Raw genomic sequence first — 18,441 nt, forward strand, 5'->3', positions numbered from 1 at the left:
TTTGTGTGCACCAAAACAAAAGTTTGCATCATTGCAATTCCTTTAACAAAAAAGGACAATGGAATTTTTCCACACACTTTTTAGATTACTGGGAAAAACAAGCTCTGTGAGCAATAGGAGTTTCTGATTCTTTTATATTATGTTCAGAAAAAGATCATCTTTACAAACTGGCTCCGCTTTGATGATATCCAAATGCAATCACCACACATGAAATGCTGTTGTACATAGCAGCTGCAAGACTGTTCATCCTGATTCAGTTTCTTCCTGTTAGAAGGGAGTTTTTCTTTCCCACTGTTACTAAGTGCCTTAATCAAAGAAATTATCCACACCTGCTGATATTAACAGAAATTGATATTAACCCAATTTCCTTCGGGGCCAACCTTCTGGATCAATAAAGTTTTATTGAATTGATATTACATAAAAGATGGCAGGCGAAGGCAATCAGAGAGAGGTGTCAGAGTATAAGTGGCACAAACATGAAGATGGCACAGCTTCATGAGAGCAACAGGATAGACTGGCCAGATGGATGCCAAGGAGATTAGCCTTGTCCTTTTTCCTCCTTATACCATTCAACCTGAGTTGAATTTCTGACATCTGCAGCTCCTTTTAGCCACTTATTACCAAACACATTTTATGGGACAAAGTATAGACATGAGTATTTTATGTCCCTTCCATTTTCTTCCACTTGTCGATTTTCAGTGTCACTCAGGGGTTGGAGCCAGTCCATTGCAGGGCTAATGGAAACACAGGCAGCCAGTCCCACTCATATATATAATCACTGGCCTTTCCTGCAACAGTCTGTATGGTCATCTTCAGCACAAAATTCATGCTCATCAAATCAAAAATGCATTTACATATTTAAAAAAAATTAAAGCCTATTTATAAAAACTCTCTCAAAAAAAAAAACACGAGTCCATAAACACATTTTGAAGTGAGTTTACTTTTTCGATTAATCACTGTTTTATAGAGGTGGCGAGAGAGTCGATTTTGTTTGTAGTGCTGTGGGTATAGTCGTCATGGTCTCTGAGTCTTGGACTCAGGGTTTTGAGTTTTTGAGATGTTTGAGGTTTTTTGGGTTCTGTACTTCTAAGAATATTTTGTACTATTCTTGGTTTTATGGTTCTGTATTTATCCCCTGTACACCCCCATTTCTGTATCTGACTCAGTCTTTTTGTGGCTGTTTACATTTTTGTCATTGTGTCAAGTGTTTTGTCTCTTCCTGTTATACTTTGGTGGTCTTTAGTCTCTGCAGCATGTCTAGTTGTACTACCTCTGGGTCATCATCTGATATTAGTTTCAGCTTTTTGTGTCTTCCATGAGTGGATTCATTGTCTTCCCGTGCTCTTTGTTGCCTTCTCCCTCTAGCTGTGTGTTTCTTATCCTGTGTCACTAGTTAAATTCCTTTTGATTATTTGTTTGCCCTTATGTCATGTTTACTTTGCAAATTCCCAGCAATAAAGCTTTTTTGGAGCTTTGAGCCATGCTTTTGGGTCCTTCTGTCTGCTACACTAGTATTCCCAGTATTTGCAGCTTATAGGAAAAGATACACAGTCCAACGTATTTTGTTCTTAAAATGCTTTGATTTTAAAGTAAGCCATGTTTAGCTAAAAGGTGACTCAGCTGTGGTGTAATGCCTCATGGGATCATCAGTGAAACTTAAAATGCTAACATACTGATTTTTCCTTTATACCAGTGAATAATCACACACTGTAAGGCCTCACCTTGCCGATTTACAGCTGCTTAAAGTCCAGTGAGATTCCCTTTAGAAGAATGAGATGTGACAAAAGGGTTTAAAAAGTTGTGCCACAGTAAGAACGGCTGTTTATTCCTTATTGCATTGACAGAGTAACATAGAGTCAGCACAATGAATTAAACAAAGCAGTAACCTTAGAGCTGCATGCCTGAGTGATGAGTGAAAGGGGAAACTTGAGAGGAGCCAGTGGAAATACTGCACTTAATAATGAAGGAGAGGATTTAAGATGCCACAGACTCACATTTAATGAAACAAAAACATTGACTGATAAGACTTTGGTATTTTTGGCAACCTTAACAGTGAAGAAGTGAAATAAATAAAAACTTTAATATAACTAGATTTTAAGGATTTTCACGCTCATGCAAGTGACAGAATTATACTCAACCACCGCCATTTTCTTTGTTTTCATAACAATAATGTTAAATTTGATGTTACTTTTTTCTTGTTTTGATGCTGTACATGCAAAAAGGGGCACTTTTGATTAAATTTGAATCAGACTAGAAATTCTACGTCTGTAGACAATCCTGACAACCACTTGTACAACAGTATTAACTCCTGTCTTTAAATCTGTAAAAACATGATAACTAAAAGGTGAGATTTGATTACAGCACCCCCATCAGGTTAGTCAGGGTATTTGATACATCAAAGGTTCAATGGGGCAAAGCAATGCTAAGTGGTTTGACATTTAGACAGGAATTTAAGAAATACAAGAGGAAAGTACAATAAATCTGTAATTCCTTTGATTTAATAAAAAGCAGAGACAAACAAAAGTCTTCAGCCTTGATTTAAAAAGCAGCCACGTTTCTACAGAAACCACTTCTGATGAGACTTCAGTGAATGGTAGATGTGTAAACTGAATGGTCAGATGCATCTCTCAGGTCCTGTGTCAGCTACAGTTTCATGTTTCATGCAAATCTACTTTATGACTTTACACACTTTGAAAACAATGTTCTCATCAGAGAAAACCGCATTCCATTAAAGAGAGAAAATATTCACTGAGTTCTCAGGCGCAGAACGTTACTACACCCAAGCCAATCTGTTGATTAGATGGAGGATTCAGCTTATAAACACATATAATCAGTGGCTTACTTTTTTAAAAATTGCACATACTAATTACCAGCAAACATCCGGCTCCTCCAGAGTGAATCATGTTGTTGCTTTTCAATATAATGTGGGGCTGAGGAGACAGTTAGACAGCTGTGTCCCTGGGATATTTATAAGTATGTAGAAGAGCAATGTCATGAATTATACAATAGTGATAGCAAAAAAAACCTGGAAAAACATCATCAAGTGATCAGGAGTTGTTGTTTTTCTTTTTTTCAAATAACAGTTTAGACGTACAAACATATTCTAATAACTCGTGGTTGACATGCTGTTAGGAGCGCTGGATTAATTCATCTTTAGGTGATTACTGCAAAAAAGAAAGTCATTCAATTTTGACGTCATAGATCATTGATGTCATTGTTCTTCATAATTTTGCTTATATATGAATAATAATAACAATTAAAAATAAGCCGTTTCAGTTCGTTTCAGGTAGAAGATTAACTGAGGGGCTACACTCAGACCACTGACTGTAAGTAAAAGACGGGGGTAGCCACCATGATATAATCACTTACTGCTTTGCGAAGTTTTCAACATTGCAGTTCAACATTTTCTTAATCCCAAACTGAGGATCATGATTTACAACATGAACTTCATGATGTGTTCACTAAGACTTGAAACTATAGCAACAACATTTCTGGATACCATCATCACCAGAGGGCAGTGTCACAAAGAACTGGTCTGTGGGTTGCTCATCCTGACCTGTTGTTGGTCCTCTACCCACTTGTAGAGCAGAGTGAGGTTATATCATATAACTTTAAAGTTCACACAGTAACAGACAAGATGACCATTCGCCTACAAATAGGATATTCAGTGTTGAGCTACATGCTGTTAGGCCTTTGGAGGACTCCATGCAAACATGTTTGTGTTGGTTGTGCGCAGTTTTTGAATGTAACTGGCATCATACCATAAAACAAATTAGAAAAATAAACAAACAAACAAAAAGGAAGCTGCAAATTTACTGAAATTTATCCAAAATGACAGAGCTCACCCCCTGCTAGCCAGTAGTAAGAATACAGATTTAAGGTACTTTGCTAATTTCTCTTAAAGGTACAGTGTGCAAAATCTCACCACTAGATGTCAGTAGGATAAACAACTTTGGCCGCTGGTCATCTGTAGCGAGTGTTAGCTGTTGGCCTGGTGTTTACCTCAGCTGTCAATATGTGTCCACTTCTGTTTTCTCTTGAGGAGGCTGTAAAACTTTGTGAAAGGAGTCCACTATGAGTCAAAGAGTTAGTGAAGCAAAATTTTGTCTGATGACAGTGATACATTGGTGAGTTTTTGAGGATATCCTGACCTTTTCTATGAGTAAGCACTGTTGTTTTTGCTCCTGTTAGCTGCTGTGAGCCTCTGTTAGCTGCTGTTAGTTGGCTTTGTAACACATAATTTGAAATTAATCTAACATTGCTGGACTGGGACACTTAGCGAAAAAACTCTCATGTAATATGAGAATGAAATCAAGTTGTTTATCAGAGGTAGGGTGATTTTCAGAACACTCGAGCCTAACATTAGCTGGACTAAAGTTAGCTTATAGCCAGCTTTTGTTGTTTAGTGGATATGTCCATATTCTATATACAAAGGCCTATCTATGACAAAGGCCCAGTTAAGATGCAGATATTGAGTTGTGAAGCAAAATATGGAGATAGAAATATGCATAACAGACTAATTTAAAGTTAAATAAGGAGTAGACTAAGTCAACCTTTGTTTAACCACAGGAAATAAATATATTAAAAAATCTGTGGCATCTGTGTCCAACATCTGTGTCTAATGTAGATAAAATTTTGTAATAAAAGCAGTTTAGGCTGTAATCATTTTCCTGCAGCCAGAAATATTTCAAACAAATGTTATCTGGACCTTTACAGGCTTATATATTTTACATTAAACAGAGTAAATTGTAAATGGAGCCGGTCTTATATAGGACTTTTCTACTCTGGTTGAGCGCTCAAAGCGCTTTATAATACAAGCCTCATTCATTCATTCACACACATATTAATCCAAGCACTTTTTTCTAAGCCTAAGCGGTTTCTGTCTAACATCCAAATATAATCACACTCCAGTGAACACTGTGATATTTATACACAGCTGTGGCTATGTACAAATATCAAGTCAACATTTCTGTATGCTTCGGAGGCTATGCTATGCTATTGGAGGCCTACTGTGGTCGATAATGTGTCTATAACATTGCATCCATACTTTGTTTCAGTGACCTGGCTACATCAGTGTTTGAGTGAAAAGTTCAGGAATCTTTGTTGCCAATGGCAGAGAATTAATATTTAACAGTAAAGTAGCAGTAATAAACACTAGAAACTCTTTCCTCAGTATCTCCGTTTCCCTCTTCTTCTTCTTCTTTTAAAGACTGCGTCTGTCTAATAGGGGCTGCCATGGCAACAAACCCTGCAGCCCACCGCAAGCACTTAACTGTAAAAAAAATTATAACAATCATGCTTTACATCGCACTCACACCAAGCGTGTCAGAGCCAGGAGATATTCTCATTGAAGTGAGAAAGCAGGTAATTAAAATAAAACAACACTTTTCATGTCAGAATGTCTCCCCCGAGCTGAAGGTGAGAGCTTGTCGATGGAGACGTCTTAACGTAAATCAAAGCTCTGGCATTTTATTCGCCGGGTTAATTATCATCCTTGTCTTTCACTGATACACATTCAATCTGCGCCTAACTCAAAGTGAGGATGACCTTGAGCGAGCAAAGCCAAAACCGCAGCCGAGTCGCTGCCAAGTTCATTTTATCCCTGATGAAAAGGCGTTTTTGAATCTTTCACCCAGCAGAGGACAGATAAAGGACTGCAGGATTTTCACAGAGTTTGAACTCGTGTTACAAGAGGAAGTTATACTTAGGATTCGTCGTCTCACTTTCAACACATTCCAATGATGCTGATAATCTGCGGTCATCGGGTCAGTCACTTTGGACCCTCTGTCTCTGGGTCTTGATGTAAATGGCAGCTTTCACTGTGTTCGACTTTATGTGAATGTGCTGACGGCCGGGCAGCTGACGGAGGTGCAGCGGCTCTGAGGCAAGTCTTTGTGTTACAGAAACATGGATGTTGGTTCCAGGTCACACTGCTGAGAGATGTATTTAGGAAAGTTACAGGAAGCTCTTTCTGCTGTTTGTTATGAAAAATCCTTTTACAATAAACAACCATTATCTGAACATGCGGGTCTTATCTTACATTTAAAAAAGTGTTTCTAAAACTTTTTCCTGGCAAAAAGATTACACCTTAACTCTACATTTTTAACCACCTATTAGAGTAGTTTTGCCTGAGTCACAGCTCAGAGTAATCCTTATTAATCCTATACAGTGCTTTCAGTTCATCATCTGCCTGAAACAAGCCATTTTAGCTCCTTCCCCTCTCCTTTTTTTTTTTTTTTACACTTTATTTTTTATTGACAGTTTTGTATAATTTTTTACAAAACACGCAGATCCCCAACATTCACAGAGCATCCAGGCTAGCAAAAAACAAAACAAAAAAACAAACAAACAAACAAACAAACAAACAAAAAAAGAAAAAAAAAAAAAAAAAAAAAAAGGACATATCCCTTTATGGTACAATCAGATCAAATAGCTGAACAACAGCATTGAAACATGGTATCAGAAATTATAATATTTTTCCATTTGAGTAAAGGTCCCATTTTTTCCAGTATTTCTCAAATTTATCCGCAGCCAGTCTTAGTGAAAAAGTCAATCTCTCCATTGTGTAAATTTCCTTGATAATACCTATCCAGTCCAAGGATGACGGTGGATCCACGTTTAGCCATTTGCGAGTTATAGCTTTCTTTGCACCAGCCAATAATATCAATAAAAGATATTTGTCTGAGTTCCTCAGTCCTTGTGGCAAATCACATAGATAAAACACAGTGAAATCAGGGGCCAAGTTCAAGCCCATCATGGTATTGATTTCTGTGATCACTACCAGCCAATAGGGGACAATCTTGGCACATTCCCAAAAAATATGAAAATGTCCTGCAGATACACTTCCACAGTTCCTCCAACACTGAGCCTTGTCGGGGTCTTTACTTTGTTTACTCTTAGCATTCGGTGTGACAAAAAAACGCACTGTGTTTTTCCATGCAAATTCCCTCCATAGGCCTGAGCTCGAGGTCATTACCACAGCCTTACACATATTGAACCAGTTGTCGTCATGTATTATTATTTCAGCATCTTTTTCCCATCTAGTTTTGATATATGTTGTGTCATTATTCCTACTTGTTTGTAAACATTTGTATAATCTGGATATCTGTTTCTTTGGTGCATTCCCCTTACAAGAGTCAAGGAAGATTTTAACCAAGCCCGTGTCCTCCTCTTCTAGGAATTTTATGTTTCTGTCGTAATGGTGCCTCAGCTGGAGGTATCTAAAGAAATCCTGTCTTTCCAAGTAAAAACTTCTCCGGAGTCGCTGGTAGTCTTTTAGTACATTTTTATCTGTAATCTTCCAGTAACCTGTTATACCCTTATGTAACCACTGTATAAATCTCTTATCCTTGTTTGCAGGTGCAAAGTCTGAATCATAAGCAGGCCATCTTAAAGTCCGGGCACTTTTTTCAGTTTTCTCATATTTGAGTATCTTATGCCATATCTCTATGGGCACTTTCATTAGCGCCGGGAGCAAGTCTGCATATATATGTCTTTTAATGAGCGGTTGATCTCCAAGCAGTGATTGGAGCGGTATCTCACAGTAGGATTGATCTATCTCCTTCCATTTAGTCTCACACATTGGGTCACACCACCCAATCATCACTCGCAACTGTGCAGCCCTATAATAGTCCTCAAGACACGGCAGAGCGAATCCACCTTTGTCCCTTTGCAATTGTAACGTCTGAAATTTTATTCTTGGTTTTTGTTTGGCCCAAATAAAGTTAGAGATCATCCTATTCCATTCGTTAAATTGCTTGGAGGGTACTTGTATAGGCAGCGCCTGGAACAAATAGAGAAGCTTTGGCAAAAGATTCATTTTTATTATATCTATCCGGTTATGCATATTCATTGGCAATAATGACCAGCGCTGTAGGTCTGCCTTAATTTCTGATGTTAGTGGGACATAATTGCATTCATAGAGGTCGGATAGATCTATGGGTATATGGATTCCTAGATATTTTATAGAGGTGTTACTCCAGTTAAACTTGGCTATCTTTTGAACATCTTGTGATGGGCGATAGTTATATAAGAGAATCTGAGTTTTCTGTAAATTTAATTTATATCCGGAATACATGCCAAATGTTTTCAATAATGAAAAAAGATTAGGCAGACTGATTTCCGGGTTAGTTAGCGTTATGAGAATATCGTCAGCATACAAACCAACTTTATACGTTATATCGTTAATTAGTACACCTCTAATGTCTTTAGATTCCCTGATAGCCTGCGCCAGGGGCTCAATGAATAGCGCAAAAAGAGTGGGACTCAGGGGGCATCCCTGACGACAGCCTCTCTCCAGTTGTAGTGTATCTGTTAAATCACCATTAATTTTAATCCTGGCAGTGGGTGAGTTATATAGAGACTGTAAGCATCTGATGATTTGGCTATTAAAACCAAATCTCTCTAAGGCCAAATAAAGATAATTCCAGCAGACAGAGTCAAACGCCTTTTCGGCATCAAGACTAACAGCTACTGATTCGATATTTTTCATTTTGTTTATTAGATGGAGAGCCCGCCTCACATTATCATGAGTTTGCCTATTTCGAACAAAACCTGTTTGATCTGTATCCGTTAGTTCTGAAGTTATAAATTCCAACCGTTTAGCTAATATTGTTGCAAATATCCTATAGTCAATATTCAAGACAGAGACGGGTCTATAAGAACCACATTCTGTTCTATTTTTACCTGCTTTGGGAATTACTGAAATAACTGCTCGTTTCCAGGATGGTGGTATCTCACCCCCTGTAAACACATGGTTAAAGCAATCCCTCAGCAGAGGGGTTACTAGATCTCTGAAGTGTTTATACCACTCTGCCGGGTAGCCATCCTCACCGGCCATCTTATTACCTTTCAATTTTGAGATGGCCTTGTTAATCTCCTCCACAGTTATTGTTTGTGTTAATCTTTTATTTTGTTCTGTTCCTATCGATGGTAAATCAAGTGAGGAAAGAAATACATTAACAGAGGGCACATCTATCCTGTGTGGTTCTGCGTACAGTCGGGTATAATAGGTTACAAAAGATTCTTTTATGCTTTTCATGTCATGACATATTTTATCATTTGCTGGGTTTTTAATTTTCTGAATGAATCTGTCAGCCTGCTGTTTCCGTATCCTCCAAGCAAGAAGTCTCTTGGATTTAGGACCATTTTCATAATAATTCTGCTTAATAAATTTAGCCCTTTTCTCTATTTGATCTTCGTATAGCCTATTTAATATCTGTTGTGTTTCTTTAATTTGTGATAAGGTGTTATCATTGTTACTTTTCACATGTTCTGATTCTAGGTGTTTCAGTCTCGTAGTAAGGTCTATTAAATACTTCTCTTTTTCTTTTTTTTTATATGAGGACCACCAAATTAGTTTCCCTCTGAGAACTGCCTTCGCTGCGTCCCATAAAATACTAGGGGAAACATCACCATTGTTATTATAGTCCATATATTCCTTAAATTCTTTTTTAACAAACCTTCCCCTCTCCTTTTAACACAGTAGTCATCTTATTGGTTTTCCCTTGAATGTCCCAACATGACAAGCACCCATCCTCCCCAAGTACCATAAAAACAGTTTGTAAGTCCCAGGATCCTAAATATAGCTTACTCTTCATCCCACATTTATTTTGTTGTTCATTCACTCACTCAATCACTGCATTCCGTTCCAGTTCTAGGATCTGTCCACAAGATGGCAGTATATACAAATGAGCTTCAGTGCTGAAGTATGAATACCGCCCAATCCACGACTTAATTAAAGATAGTTTTAGAGAACATGTCATTTCAGATAAGCTGTGCCCCTCTGGGTGTGCCTCTTTGACTACTCACAACAACACGAGGGTGATAAACGACTCTGATTTAGACTCATGATGTGCTGAGAACAGCTAATGTCTAAGTTTATCATCACTTATGATGTCACAGTTAATCAAACTGTAACTCAAGTAAGTCGTTTAATATTAAGCAATATTGAGAGCACATGTTCAGTATCTCCATGAATTTATCTAAGTCTCCAAATTTTCTGAGCCAGTGCAGTGCAGTTTGCATTAATTACATGCAAGTCACACGCAGATGATTCACGTTAATGACCTCGAAAGCTAATCTTGATTTACTCTGGGCTCAAGCTCTACATGCATAATTTATGCAGTGAAATAATCACTGCAGAGCTCGGCTGCCTTGCCTACTGATTCGCAGTCACAGACCTCTTATTTAAGAAGCCATCAGATGTTAAGTCTGAAGTGCAAGTGTGGCAAAAACACTCACCAGACTATCACAGTGCACATACCGGGCAAACGGTGAAGTATCAGAAACAATCTCCACAGCTCTCTTTTGAAGGATAAAGGTCAGTAAATCAGTCATAATCCTACACAGTGCCATCCACGTTTGTGTTCCTGTTACTGATATTTATGATGATGGGGTTTATCATGGTGAATTAATGTAAAAATGTATTTGTGCCCTTCCATGAGGGTGACGCATGAATAACACCTGCAGGGCTTCTTTTTTTTTGTCAAAGCCACAGGAAGCCGCTGGAGACGAGAGGTTTGAGGCTCCTAGTCTGTTTTTGTCTCCCCTTTCCTCCACTCTCTTTCTCTCTGTGTGTCCAGGTGGCTCTGTTCCTCTCCTGCACGCTGTTTGCCCACCTGCACACCTGTCGCTTGCTCATAAGAGATCACTGATTCATCAGGTCTTTACCTGCTCTGAGATGACTGTTTCTGTGGACTGGCACTATTTAAACATAAACCTGTGATTTTGTTCTCCAATTAAGCCCCTGCTGGCCAAGCTGTAAAGACTATAAAGGTGGTAGCAGAAGAAAATAAATTTGAATAAAGTCAGTCATGTGCAAGAAAAAAAAATTAAAGACAAAAAAACGTAGCACAACTCTTGTTTAGTATTTTCTTCATCTCGTTCATGTTTAACCATCTTCTCCTCATGCCTCATTGTGTTTGTTTGCTGCTCTCTCTCCCAGTTTCCAGAGTAGAGTTACGGTCAGCTCTCCTCAGCTCGCCACTTATAAGACAAAAAAAAAAAGTCATAACCGAGGAAACCCTGAAGAAGGCCGTATTCGATCCTTGTTTGTGTATTTTTAATGGCTCTAGCTCAGAAAAATAAAGGTTGTTTATTACTTATCCAAACTCAGAGAGCCTAGACTTGGACACCAATAATTATTATCTATTTCTCCTTACAAAGAATTATATTTCCCATTTTTGCAATATAAAAATAAACTTTTAACATGTTTTAATTATTAATACCTAAACTAACAAACAGCTCCTCTATGCTGGGTCTGGTCTGAGTTCTGCCTTTTTGGATTATTATTATTGTTATTTTTATACTAATCTAAACCTATACAACAGGTTTAGATTAGTGAGTGTGTGTAGTGAGTGCGAGGGTTCACATTTCTATTGTTATAATGATAATAACAACAATAGTAATGATATCTTTTAAAACAGCATTAAATCACTATTATGGTGGTTCAGTCATTAATATCACTAATAACAATAACTCATAAAAAAAAACCAAGTGTGTAGAAATGTATATTTGTCACAGTAGTTAAAGTTTCACCAAGTTAAATCTTGCAGAGTATCAGGAGAACTGTAGGTCACACTGTCATCCTCTCTCGCCTCCTTTGAAGCACTCAGCCTTCCTGGAGTCTTTGAAACCCTCCACCTTTTCCAAAGACTCCAAACACAAAGCTCAGTTTCACAAAACCTTGAACTCCTTTGGGAAAAAAAAGAAAAGAAAAACTTCAACCATGCCAGAACAGTTTTATTTATGCTCAAAACCAAATAAATGTTTCAGATCACACACACAGCCAGTCATATTAAAAACACAGCTGACCAGCCATCGCACACCAGATCAAGTAAGAAGGACGTGCGGCTGTTCCCCGTGGTTGTCTTGGATTCGACTAAAATGGCAAAAAATATGAAGTAAAACAGAAACAAACCCCCTCCCCAGCATCCCCTGTCAATACAAAGTGATGAAACATCAGGAAACAGTAAAAGTGGCAACAGAGGATCACCAACGGATGTATATGCCTCATACTATAATTTTCTTTTGAAAGTGACCATGTTTTCTCATAATTATATGAAGGATGACTCAAGTAAACATCATCTTATATAAGAAAAATGTAAAGGACACTTTTATGCATTCCTTCTCTTTGTTATCATGTAGACTGTCATTACATGTAAAAAAAAAAAAAAAAAAAAAAAGGACAAAAGCAGGTTTGATGTAAAATTGCTATTCTGGCTCAGCAGCAACAAGTGTGAACAATTTTGAGTTGCTGTGTTTCAGAAATGGCATCTGTGTTGTGGTTTAATTTAGGCCACCTGTTGTTGTCATTACACATCACAAGTGAATCAGTGCGTAAAACGTGGTTTGTAAAAGGTTAAAACAGATCTGCAAATTGTGTCTAAATGCAGCTGAAAACTGTTTGAGGTGATTCATTCAGTGAAGTGGTTTAGGAAAAAACTGTGAAACTCAGCCCACAAACTCAAACGGGGACTGAGAGGCATGAAATGTATTTACAAAACATTATTACATTAAGACAACAGGCACCAGGCACCTTTTCTGTGGAAGCAGCTCCCTGTTCGGATTTAAGATTACGCTTTTTGATAAAGCATTTAGTTGTGGCTGGATCAGGTCACCCTGAATCCTCCCTTAGTTACATTGCCATAGACTGAGGTAGCTGGGGGCTTCCCATGACGAGTGTTTCTTTTTCACTCACTATGCATTTAATCATTAGCTAATTTTAATCTCTGGTACTCTTCCACAGCTTCTTTCTGTCCCAGCTTCTTCCACTTAACCCCGACTGGTCGTGGCAAATGGCCGCCCCTCCCTGAGGCTGGTTCTGCCGGAGGTTTCTTCCTGTTAAAAGGGAGCTTTTCCTTCCAACTGTCGCCAAGTGCTTGCTCATAAGGGGTCATTTGTTGGGTTTTTTCTCTACTTTCGAGTAGAGATTTCTTTCGAGATTTTGGTCCAACATGCTTCAAACAGTTTCCTGTTTTCCTGCAACATTCCTGTTCAACCACATCCCAACGATGCACTATTAGATTGAGATTTGGTGAGTGTGGAGGACAGTTGAGTAAAGTGAACTTGCTGTCATGTTCAAGTAAACAGAGATGACCTAGAAATAGCAAATTGGGTCGAATTGTGTTCAATGTGTTATACACTCAGAGATGCTCTTCTGCCAACTTGGTTGTAACAACTGGTTATTTGAGTTATTGTTATCCACAAGGCCATTCTCCTCTGATTTTTGACATCAGAAAGGCACTTTGGCCCACAGGATTGTTGCTCACTGGACATTTTTCTCTTTTTCAAACCCCAGAGACAGCTGTGAAATAAATCTCAGTGCCCCACACTGAAGTGTGTCTCAACACTTTAAATGCATTTGGAGAAGAGAGGAGGCTGACCAGAGGAGATATAATCGAAGCTGCACAGGTGTATCCTCTACAGCAGTACTTTCAGTTTATACAAAAGATGCTGCAATATACAAACCAGGGTGGAAGCACTCACTAAACAGCTCATCTTTGCATTCATAAATTGTGTTAGTTATTTAAGATGATCACACTTTCAGCTTTTTAAGTGTTCCTGTGTGTGTGATTAAAAACAAGGATAACATTTATATATATGCCATATTTTGAGTTTAATGAAAAGAGGTCCTAGACAGTTGTGAGCTCAGTTATACCTGAGATATTAAAACATAGCTGCAGTGTTTATTATTACAAAATAATATCAAGCATCACATTTAACTGACACTGCTTTAAATTGCTGCTGCTCCAAGGCGAGGGTGTCTCATTTCATTAAGCGACCGTCTCTTGTTCAGCTCCTCTACTTCCATCACTGGTGAGAGAGAAAGATGCAAGGAGAGGAATCGGGGAAATGAGAAACTCGGAGAGACTGCAGGAAGGAGGGAGATTTCATATCGGAGCACACTGGGCTCAGGTGTAGCTCATGCAGCTAATTGCCCTCCAATCAGCTCCTGCAGGACAAAACAGGGCACAGCACAAAACAACAACACAGACGCCACCTAACCCCGCTCTCATCTCTCAAATTGCACATCCTCACTTGGTCACTTCGTGTTTCTGTGCTTTCCTTTAAAGATGTGAGGACGACCAATAAAGAGAGAGGAGATGAGACAGCAGACATTTAACAAAAATGAGACATCCTTCCCTTAGAGAATCATTTTTAAGCCTAAGCAAAACATTTTTCTTATAGCTCAACTGCAGTTGTTTTTTATGACCACACAGCTTTTCACAGGTGACTCCTCCCTTCATGGCTTGTACATTCCAGCTGTGTTCAACACCTATTTTAACACATCTGTGCAGTATTCATCATATAGCTTCCTACAGTGGATAACGTCTCTCACTTCAAGATGCATTTTTGAGTTACATCCTTCACCATTACTGAGATTAATATAAGGGTCACAGGCAGGAGGAGGATGAGGAGGTACAAATTCGAGAAAATAATAATAATTAGTATCATTTTTGAACAATTCCAGGTTTTCTATTGATCCACATGGTGATGGTACCAGTCTGTAAATGGTTTTTAATTAACACAATTAGATAAATATGGACATTAGGATTAGGATGAATGAAAGTGAGCAATATGATAATTTTATGATCTCCGTACACATGAAACAAGCCACAAAGTGCATTAATACTTAATATAGTTGGTTTTAATGTCCTTTGGTACTGTATTTCCCCTGTTTTTAGACATGTAATGTCCAAAAATGCAGGATTTTAATGCTGAAGACTTGAGGGAATTTCAAAGTTAAGGCACAGTAATTTGCAGCGGTCATTATTTTCACACCTTTGCAGACTGAGATGTCCGACAGTTTTGTACTTTTCACCAGGTTGTTTATGCTGTGATATAAGAAACTTGGGGGCTTCAGCAGTGTGTCCTTTAAAGCCACCTACAGCGTGCACATATAATGCTTTCATTGCAGCGCTTGACCCTGGACTTTAGTGGCCTGACAATCAGACTCTCTTTGCTCTCTTTGAACGTTGAGAGACTGATGATTCAGAGGTCTAGACTGCCGTTCAGTCCTTATTTGACCTAAGAATATTTTGCTTGATGCAACCATATGATTACTTGTCCATTATGGCTGAATTATTGTAAAAAAAAAAAAAAAAAAAAAAAAGTGGACATAATTAGCTGTTGAGCTTCCTTTTAACATTTTAGCTTCTTTACTTTTCAATCAAATCTAAATATGCACATACTGAAGGCTTATTTTAGATGAAATAGTCTAAGACTTGGATGGAGAAGACTTAAGATCACGACCCTTAATCACTGTCTTGCTCATGGGATGTCATGTAATTTTAATAGGCAGCCTGTAGCTCATAAAATAACACAAGCCTGTGGCATTTGTCCCCGTCATGTCATTACTTCTCCCCCAGCAGATCCGTGATAAATGAAGTCTTTAAAGAGCAAACAGTCCCACATTAATCAAAATGTTGAGAGCTGAAAATGTGTCCACACAAATGGCCACGCTTGAGGATGTTACATAATAAAAATTAAGGTAACTACCCCAAACTTTTTAAATCTGTGTGTTTGAATGAACCTGCAGATAATGGAGGAAAATAAAGTGGTTTTCTTTTCTCCATGAAAGGATAAGAAGCGACGTATAGTCAGCCTCAGGCTATTTTACATAGTAAAGCCAAGACTTAACATTTCTGAGCAACTGTTTTTTAAATAATAAAAATCAGTTTTATTTTGAAAGATAGAACAGGAAGTCTTATTTTGAAGCCTCCCTGCCTAATTGGATACTCCTGAGTAAATTGAACGTTCACCAGCCGGGCGTCCCTGTTTGTACTTGTTTATTTAGCCAATTCTCGCATTACTGTTTAAAACGATGTCAGAGAAAATGGAGGTTGACCTGAGTGGAGTTAAACAAAGTAAAGGCGTGTGGCTTGTGAAGGTTTGTTTGCTGATGATCAAATCACGACGTCATTTCACCTTCACCGACGGTAACAGCTGGTAAACATGACGTTAACAGTTTATTGGTACACACAGGCACAGCTTTGAAAAGTGATTTTTAATAATTCACCTTACTTAAAGGTGTCGGTTTGATCCAAGGATTGAAGCGAAGCTACAGGACTTTTATTGCGCATTCATGTGGTGTGAGAATAATCGGAAAAACGAGCTTCTGAGTGGGGATAACCTCACATGAAATTGGAAAAACAGCCAGGAAAAACGTTTTTTTGTTGTGTTTTGTTTTTTAAGAAGTGCTAGTACTTATTGTTTTACATTAGGTATTTAAGCGGAATATGTTTGTGAGTTTGTGACCAAGAGAAAAAAAACTACGGAAGCATTGAGTTTATTGTGCATTCACGTGGTATCATAGTAATAGGGGAGGGGGAAAAAAATACACTTGGAAGAATCAGAGCAAGATTTTAAGCTTTCCTTTATTAATATCTAAGTCTAATAAATATTTCTTGCAATACAAGTAGTACAAATAACAAATAATTGGGACTTGAGAAGAGAATAAAGAGAAAGGGGATGCATATTCTTGATATTCAAAATAAATTAGAGGATGGCTTTGTGACTTCTTCCCTTGGGGTGAGCACTTCCCTCGCAGATCATCTGCATATAAAATAAGATTTAAGATGAGTGCAAATTTCCACTAATAAAATAAAACATCTGTTTTCTGTAAATGAATCTTAATCCCAAATAACACATCAAAGACATTTTCTCCCTCAGTCCAAAAGGTTTAAGATGAAAACATTTGTAAAAATAAGTATAGAAAATGTCCAGATAATGATGACATAACTCAATAAGAGGTTTCAGCTTTTCATCAGGTATCTTTGACTCATAACTCTGGGATTACATCAGAAACTGTGTTGTTTTCCAACATCAAGGCGGCAGCTAATGGTGCCAGCTCCCAGTGCATGTGATACTTATTAATAGAGCCCTTTGATAAAGGCACTAAACTAGCAATTTGATCCTCTAACGATATCTGTATTTAAAACAGCAGCAATGGGACAAACGTCCTTCAACCATGCTATGAGCGTCAACGCATAGTTCACCCTAAAGATGCACATCGGGTGTGTTACTGCATTTAACCAGGACAAAAACAAAGTGACAGCAGATTATTTTGATTCATTTTATTTCCCTATACCTACCACCTATAGATCTCAGTCAGTAGGAAAAATATCAGCATATATATATTGGTCAACTAAAATTCAGGTAAACACAACAGTCAGAAGAGCAACTCCCCAAACTCCACCGACCCCAAGAGCACATGAACGCACCCTTCTTATGATGCCTGTGGTATTACTTTAATGTAGACCAATTTAAACTGGTGCATTTCTCTCCAGGTTCCCAAGTATTTATCTCAGCAGTGGGACAAAGCTGCAGAAAAGGGAGACGTTGGAAAGATTACCATTGGAAAGTATGTACCGCAGTGCAGATGTGTCCATATTAGTTTTTAGTGTCAGTGCTGCAATGATTAGCTGATTGTTCAGCAGCTGTTTTAAAAAGTAATTTTTAACAAAAATGCCAATTTTTTGAATTTTTATATAATGGTCATAAACTGAATCTTGGCTGTAGCTGTGGGAAAATTGTAATTATTGACTTATTGAGATTAATGAAATGTTAAATTATTCTGTTTTCTCACAATCCCGACAGGAAGCAAGGCAAAACAGAGGTGAGTCAGCTTTGGATGATTTGGTTTGTTGGTTAAATGTTTGAATAAAACACGCTGGTTTTTAACTACAATGAGCTGACCTTTAAAGGCCTTTCCGCCTGTTTCTTGTTTTTTTCTTTTTTTTAGATTAGCAGGAACGGCTTGTTTCTAATGATATGCACACCTTCATACTAAATCAAGTTAGTTCCGTATTTTTGGACATGGGTATCATTTTTAATATTTAACTTGTGTACCAAATATTTGCACTTATCTTATGAATTATGGACTTAAAGTGCAGACTCTGATTTAATTTGAGGGTTTTAGGGATTACACCTTTTATAAGAAAAATTAAAAAACATCACTAAGACCAAAAACAGTTTTCTTGTTGGTTTCAAGTGTTTCAGGCTTCAGGTATTTATTGCCTGCAAAAGGTTTGTCAACAAAGTATTAAAAATAAAAGTTTTATTACTATTTTATTACTTACTACAACGTGTAAAATAATGTGTTTAAAATGGCTTTAAAGGTTAATGTAATATTGCTGTTTAACCAGTTGAATTAAAGCTGAGAATCTGCCCTTCATTTGAGCTGAAACTTGATTGTTTCGCATCTGCTGTGATGGCCTACAGAGCTGGAATTATTACAATTGTGTCACTGTCCAAATATCCGCAGTCCCACCTGTATATTCTATATTTAAAATCAAGGTTATATCACAGCTAGTTTCGTGTAATTTTACTCTGTCTTTCTTCTTTATTACATCCCATCACAGTCTGCTGCTGCTCTGACCCACCTCCCTCTGATGGATCGATATAATTTCAGTGCATCGTGTTTGACCTCCAGCTTTG

The 18,441-nt window shown here is 37.9% G+C and overlaps 1 protein-coding gene across 1 annotated transcript in view; it reads left to right on the forward strand.

Moving 5' to 3' along the window:
- The first annotated feature begins 15,709 nt into the window (after positions 1-15,709).
- LOC100699655 (general transcription factor IIF subunit 2) overlaps positions 15,710-18,441 on the forward strand; it is a 70,838-nt gene continuing 68,106 nt past the window's right edge. Inside the window, exons 1-3 of the mRNA XM_003445311.5 lie at positions 15,710-15,892; positions 17,292-17,365; positions 17,602-17,620. Of these exons, the coding sequence (XP_003445359.1) occupies positions 15,827-15,892; positions 17,292-17,365; positions 17,602-17,620 (159 nt within the window). The 5' untranslated portion in view covers positions 15,710-15,826. The remainder of the gene's footprint in view (positions 15,893-17,291; positions 17,366-17,601; positions 17,621-18,441) is intronic.

This window comes from Oreochromis niloticus, linkage group LG16 (assembly GCF_001858045.2).
Source record: "Oreochromis niloticus isolate F11D_XX linkage group LG16, O_niloticus_UMD_NMBU, whole genome shotgun sequence".
Classification (NCBI taxonomy): Eukaryota; Metazoa; Chordata; class Actinopteri; order Cichliformes; family Cichlidae; genus Oreochromis; species Oreochromis niloticus.